At 38.7% G+C, this 7,500-nt stretch overlaps 2 protein-coding genes across 2 annotated transcripts in view; one reads left to right on the forward strand and one right to left on the reverse strand.

Annotated features, from left to right (window-relative positions):
- Positions 1–7,500, reverse strand: part of LOC118761633 — a 34,363-nt gene that overhangs the window by 5,342 nt on the left and 21,521 nt on the right. The gene's annotated exons all lie outside the window — the stretch shown is intronic.
- Positions 4,510–7,500, forward strand: part of LOC118761634 — a 13,101-nt gene continuing 10,110 nt past the window's right edge. Inside the window, exons 1-2 of the mRNA XM_036499718.1 lie at positions 4,510–4,696; positions 7,005–7,327. Coding sequence (XP_036355611.1) covers positions 7,006–7,327 — 322 coding nt within the window. The 5' untranslated portion in view covers positions 4,510–4,696; position 7,005. The remainder of the gene's footprint in view (positions 4,697–7,004; positions 7,328–7,500) is intronic.

The raw sequence follows: 7,500 nt of genomic DNA on the forward strand, positions 1-7,500 counted from the left end.
TAGTAATACAGAGAAGGGACGAGATAAAGGAAGAGATGAAGTGCAAGAGATATATTTGTCAGGAGAAATGAAAGTAGAAAAGCTAATAGAGAATATCTGAATTAAAAAATAGGATGGTCACGGCTGGTATATCTTTGACTGAAGAACCGTTCGATCAGGCCCGATCTGGCGCAAAATGATGACGCTAACAACAACAAACACACAAACGAAAATAACAACATGATAATACATTCATAACAAGCGTATTTTTTAATATATGTTCTGATGGCCACGGTCGAAACGGCTTTGATCATAGATCTGCTTAATCGCTACTGACCAAGTGTTAAACAGCAAGAAATATCGTCGCTCCCTTCTCCAAAGAAACACATCATAAAGTCTGACTCGAGCCTCCAGGCCGGAGCTTATTCAGGTTGCCAAGCGTTATAGTGGGCCCTTCTCCAGCTAACAGTTGTACTTATTTTCAATAGAGTGGAGAAAATTGAAGTATCTTGCCGAAGGGTTCAATGCACCACCCGATTCAGAAGTCACAATCTTTTGCGCGTGAGTGAGCTCGAGACGTTAACCGCCACACCACGTACCATAATCCTAAATCTAACAAACTCATGCGCTCGCGCACATGCATACACACACGCACACAGGCTCACACATACACACACACGCACAAATGTAATCTTACCTTTGTTGTGGGTAGAGGCAGTGATTTTGCTATTCACGGGCAACGAGAGATGTTGTCAGGTCTGTCCACTATGACCGTCCAGTCACAAAATATGAAGGATGTCCACAAATGCCGCTTTCAGAATTACCACAGATGTCACCACTGTCTCTAGATGTCAAGTCAGGACCCTTACGAATGCCAATATTGTTTACTGCATTCAAATGTTACAGAGGCCGACTTATCCTTTTTTCCTTTCAGGCTCAATAAAACAAGTAGTAGCTGAGCAGTGGGGTTCATATGATCAACTAGCCCTTTCCTGCAAAATTTCAGATCCTGTGTTTATAGTAGAAAGAATATTATCTACTGCTTCCAGAATAACCACAGAGGTCGGCACTGTCTCCAGACATCAATCCAGAGTTCCTACAGATGAAAATATTACCACTGTCTCTACAAGTGAAACAGGAGCGCAGGTTTTCGAACTGTTCACTGATAGCAGGACTGCTCGCTTCTTTCACCAGTATCTGCAGCTACGACAACTCTATATTATGGTCAATAACATACGCAGTGAGAACAACACTTCCCATTTATGATATTATGCTTTCACCCACACTGAACTAAACTAGTGTCTCACATGAATACGAACAGTCACACTATACTGAGCACATTAGCTTCTTTCAATGGGATGTGTTCGATATTGCTGTTGGCTGTGGCGGTATTGTTGGTGCGTTTGTTGTGATAGTAACGACTGATGTAGTGAAGATATGAGTGTGTATATGTTTGTGTGTGTGTGTGTGTGTGTGTGTGTGTTTGTAAACTTTTGGACTGGTGTACAGATGTCATATAAAAATAAGAGATGGTAGTCAGGACAGGATTTAAATAAAAATCTATTTTCTAAGCACTTTCACCCTTTCAGGGATTCATCATGAATGATTTCTTATCGGAAATTCATAACTTTTATAAAGAAGTGAGTTGAAAATAACCTGGAGTGAATTTGCTTTCTTGGGTTTTGGAAAGAGGGTGATTTAAGGGGCGATATCTGAGATGCTCTTTGTCATTTTGATTCTATAAATATGTATACATCCCTGTGTGCATGCATGTGTGTATGTATGCGTATGTATGTATATGCGTATAAGGAGGCGTGTATTGCGGGTTTCTGGAAGAAAGAGAGAAAGAAGTGTTCTTCTGGGATGGGTGAATTCGATGACAGGTCAAAGGAATCAAAAATTATTATGAATGAAATTAAATTTCTTTTAGTTATGGTGTGACTGACAAAATGTTTGGTCGGTTGTTCTGTTGGCGAGCTGAAGGAAATATAATCTATGGAATTATTTGGAAAACAGAATCTATGGAATTATTTGGAAAACAGAATCTATGGAATTATTTGGAAAACAGAATCTATGGAATTATTTGGAAAGGCATTTAAATGTATGTTTGTGTTTGTGTCTAACCGTATGCATGAAACAAAGTGTGTGAAGGGGGAGAGGTGTTTAAGTGAATTCTTCCAGTTATTTTAGTAACAGTAGTGCTGTGAAAGTAAATATTTTGTAAGAATATTAGATCTTATATTTTTCACACGTTCACTTTTGATAGAAGTTTTCCTGTAAAATATAGTTTCGTTGTCTTTCAGAGTTTTGAATCATCCCTTGGGCATTGGTAGAAAGGCAAGCAGGATCGTGAATCTGCTGTTTCCGCATATATCTAGACGTTTGCTCAGCGAAATCTTACGTAATTCGTTTTGTCGGATGTGCTGTCTGTGGATCGTTGCTCATTGGCAAAGGGAATTGTTGGTTTTGCCAAATAGAATTCTCTTTGCAATTTTGGAAGGTGATGCAGCATATTAGATTCTGTGTCTTAGAGTTCATATTCGCATTAATTGGAGGAAGGATCTACTTTAAAATTATATATGAGAACCAGTCTTGAAATATTTGAAGTTGTTGTTACTACATATTCCACACCTATTGTCTCCAAAATCCTTCACACAGAATTCTGAATTATCGTCTGCTGCGAATTTTGCACTTGTGATCTGTTTTTAAGATTTATTTGGTCGACGTTTGCTATTCCTTATGAGATTTCCATCAACAGAATGTTTCATTTTGGGACATTGGAAAAGTATTGATAACTTTGTTCTTATAGCATAGAATATGTTGGTCATTCCTTGGTCAGGTGTGTTGATAATTTGAACAGTATTTTCGTCAAACTTTTTCTTAGGTATCATCAGTTGAATGATATTTAGACTCATTAAAATCCATTGTTTGTTAATTTTAAGGGTGTTTCTGTTTATTTAGGAAAGCTTTAAGTTCATTAAGTCAAATTTGACGTATCTTTGAATCTACCATAATTGCCCAAATACGTCTTACGATGCGACATGGAATGTTCCATTTGGTGTGTGAAGGATGGCAGGAGTACAAGTTTAAATAGTAGTGTGTGTCTGTTATTTATACATATATACTTGTATTGTGTGTATATATGTTCAAATGTATGTATATATGTATTTGTAGAAATATATATTTGTTTCTATACTGAATTTAGTTGTCTTTTCGTTGCCCTAGGAAACACAACTCTTGTAAGTAATGGAAAACATTAAATATTACCAGAAAATTATTTGGAAACTGACAAGATTAAAATGAACCCACGAGTATGGATTTTGTAGACATGTTGCTCAGTTTTAAGCCACTTTCAACACATCGATTAAAAGCTAGTATATATGTTGAACGATTTGTAATAGTGTACTGTATCTAATGGTATGTCGGCACGCGAGCGAAGTATGAAAGCAATATGCATAACTGAAAATGTTGGAGCAAATATTCAGTTCAGAAAATCGACAGATGAGGTTGGTTGAATTAAATCTTATATTGATTCTCGTTAACATGACTGGCTTTCAGATTAAGAAATTCATGTTTGGGCGGCAGAAAATAATTCAGTGTTCAACCCGATGGATATTTCTGTTTGGTCCATTTTAGATGCGAGGCCCTCGAGCACTTCTCATGCTTCGCTCGGCAACCTGAATGCAAAACTGCGCCGGGAATGGGCTCGATTCCGCAAAACCTGCTGCGTCCCGCGTGAGAAGCATTGGCACCTAGACTCAGGGATGTGATTCGAAACAGAGGTGGCCATATCGAATAGATTTGATGTGTTTCATTTACTATCGCATTGCAACACACAGATCTGAAATATAATTGTATTTTGCTGTGGCAAAATTAAAAAATTGAAAGTCTTAGTTTGGGTCTCCCCATTAACGCACACACACACACACACACACACACACACACACTTTCTTATTAGAAAGTATTGCTAATTGCCATGATACATATAAATACATGTTTTGTGAAACTTATTAAAGCAGTTTGTGTTACGGTTGAAATAGAGAGTGTACCGATTCAGAAATATGTTTACTTTTCATCATCCATGGTGATTGATTTGAATGATTTTCTTTAATGGAAGACTTCCATCCAGCGACCTTCAACGTTCAGCTTTTATATCTCCACCTACAGAAACACCAACGCCACATCACGCCATCACCAGGTACTAATACTGCAACGTCACTATCAAAAACATCAGAGCTGCATTACTGCTAACATCGGAACGACTTCAACAACTACACAGGCGTATCTTCTGTATGTTTCGTGAAGCGCATTTCTCTACTCAAGAAATTCTTTCCTTCGTAGTAACAAAGAAGACGTATTGAAAAGTTTGGTGTATTTTCACTCTTCTGGAGAAATACAGGCATATTAGTAAACAATATTTATCTGAGTGGTTGGTACAGTGTTTTTTGGTCAAACTGCGTGTTTTGGTAATTTTCGGACAAGTCTAAGTCTGAAGGTGAAATAGATAAGAGAACAAAGGACAGACAGCAGTGTACAGTGCTGGCATTTATGAAAAGTCCTGATATCTGTAGACTCTACTGTGGTTAATAGAAGAAAGTACTTACAATAGAAGACAGGAAGGAGAGCAGAGAGCAGTTGTGCCCTTAATGAACAGTCCTGACAAGAAGTCCTCACGTAACCACCTAAAGTGTAGGGGCGGCCCTCCACCTCAGTGAAAGTAAGTGGGTTCTTTTCTATCATATTCTGTTATATTTGTACACGTATATATTATGATAAGAAGGTGTAGGAAAAAAAAGATTAGTGTGTGTGCACATGTGTGTATGTGCATTGTGAAGTGAGCAAGAGTTTGTGATGTTGTTTAATCACTAGATGAACTGTGTGTGTGTGTGTGTGTGTGTGTGTTTGTATTTGTGTATCCGAGCATATGTTACATCGATTGGAGATGACTTGTTACTAAACAACTGTAACAGAAACAAACTGGATGATGTAGCCATAAATACATTACGACTTAACAAAAGAGGAGATGGTCACATTTGGAATATTTTGTTAAGTCATAATGTATTTCTGGCTACATCATCCAGTTTGTTAGAGTTGTTGAGTAACAGGTCATCCCCGATCGAGGTAACACATTCATGAAACTGATAAACTAAATGCATTTACAATAAAGATTTGCTGTTTTATTTTGATAAAAATACCAGCTGTTCCGGAGCAAAATCTGTGAATGCCGTTCGGCTGTCTGTACTGTCTCTCACTGACACCCACTCCATCACCGTTTGTTGTTTCACTCTTTTTTCCCCTACCGTGACCGATGGGAAGCACACTGCATCTTATTACTTGTAAGATACTTACGAAAGAGAGAATAATTTTCTAGTTACTCTGATAGTATGCTGCAGAATATTATTATGGTTTAGGAGGCAATCATCTGCAGCGAATGGAAGAAATAATCTGATAAATATAATTTGAAATGTTACTTTTCAAAAACCTGCTCTCTAGCTTTACAAAAGGTGATGAATAATGGATCCATAATTAGTTCTAATGAGGAATAATGTTCCTTGATCACGTGACTGATTTGAAGCATACTGCACTCTCATTTGGTGATCTTTTACTACAAGGTGGACTATAATAACTGGTGAGTGAATACGTGTTACTCAGTTGACCAAGGAAGGCCTACAGGACACAAGACATCCAGCCCTGTACGACAGCGTCTTCCTCTCTGGGAAAGTTGTCTTGCTGGGTTGGTCGTCGGATTCCGAGCTTCTGACTTGGCTTTTGGTGCCATGTGTGTCTGTGTGTGTGTGTGTGTGTCTGTGTTTGTGTGTGTGTGTGTGTGTGTGTGTACGTGTGCGCGTGTAGGATTTCTACTCCCACCACATCCTGACAACCAACGTATTTTTCTTATTTCCTCGTCATCTAGCAATTCGGCAAAAGATATCGATTGCATATTTGTTGTCCGGTTCTCTCTCTCAAGTATTGAGTGTTCGATAGGACTCGAGCCCGGGCAGAATGCTATGGAAGAAAGGTTGTTGTCCATGCTGTGTGTCCCTCATTTCAACGTCACTAATATATCCAAAAGAACAGCCAGGAACGTTAAAACTTGTTGTCAGCGTCGTCGCAGGATTTGCAAGAGTGAGGCTGCAGATAAAGTCGAACTCCCACACGTTCTCTGATTCCCAAATTTTCCTCCGTGTTTACACCCGAACACTTTTCCATGGTTCAGAATTGTTGCAAAGTATCTGAGGTTTGGAATCAGGATTTTATTTCTAGATCGGTTGCCCCATCACCAGGCTAATGAGCTCCACGTGTCCAACTGAATTACTAAATAACCCATAATTGTTATCCTGACGAGTACTTCTACTCCGGGTCAGAGTAGACCTTGGAGCAACACTGGTTAAGAGGTGATTCCAGACTCTTCAAAACCCTGGAAATCCCCAACCAGGTCCCCGTACTGAATGCAATTTAAAATCCTTCCCAGGACATGCGTCTTTATCAATGACCAAAATTTATTTAAAACATTTTATTTTAAATTGTATTTTATTCCTTTTGCGTTTCCTCATCCAAAAATCCTTCCTCTCACGTGCAAACATTTCCCCTCTTCTCATTGTATCTCTCTCTTCTTTTTCAGGATTTTTCTCTGCTACTTTCTAACTCTTTTCTACTCTCTGCCTTTTTCTTCCCCGGTCTCTCCATATATATTCATTCCTACTCTAGACACACGGCCTGAAATTTGTGGTGAGGGGCCAGTCACTTAAATCGACTGGTACATAATTTATCGGCCCCGAAAGGAGGATCTGCAAGGTCGAGCTCGGCGGAATTTTAAATCAAACCGTAAAGACAGACGAAATACCGCTAAGAATTTTACCCGGCGTGCTAACGTTCGTGCCAGTACGCCACCATTCTCTCTTTATATATTAAAATTCTTCTTGTCTCATTGCTGAGCTCCTCATATCTCTCTCCACTCCATTCTTTCTCTCTTTCATACCATTTCTTTTTCTCCTCTATATGCCTCTGATAATCATGGAATCAAGAATGTCCCATTTTACCCGTCCATCTGTTACGAGAGCGCTGTTGTTGACCCTTACAACAATTCTGACCGTTACCTCAGGTCAGGAACTTGAGGCCTACTACAAAGCTTTGGATCCTGGTTATTCTTATGGTTATCTTCAGGCAAATCCATCGGAAAAATTCTATAAGAGAAAAAGTCTACTGGGATGTGCCGGCATCGCTCTAAGCAGCCAATCAGAATTCTTTACTTACAACAAAGTCAGCCATGTTTGTAAGAATTACTCACCGAAAAATATAATGACAGTCGTCAGCACGAATGACACCAACGAGATTTCATTCTATAAAAGTAAGAGAAAATCTTTTGTTATAATTACTATTATTATTTATTATTGATTCTTCTTCCGGGTAGATATAATTACCAGATGAAAAGTGAAGTCAATGAAATCGATTTACTCTTCTCCTCACGTAATTGCTGGCCTTGTGCCAAAAATTGAAATCAATATTATCGTTGTTGTTGTT

The sequence above is a fragment of the Octopus sinensis genome, unplaced genomic scaffold, assembly GCF_006345805.1.
Source record: "Octopus sinensis unplaced genomic scaffold, ASM634580v1 Contig15875, whole genome shotgun sequence".
Lineage (NCBI taxonomy): Eukaryota > Metazoa > Mollusca > Cephalopoda > Octopoda > Octopodidae > Octopus > Octopus sinensis.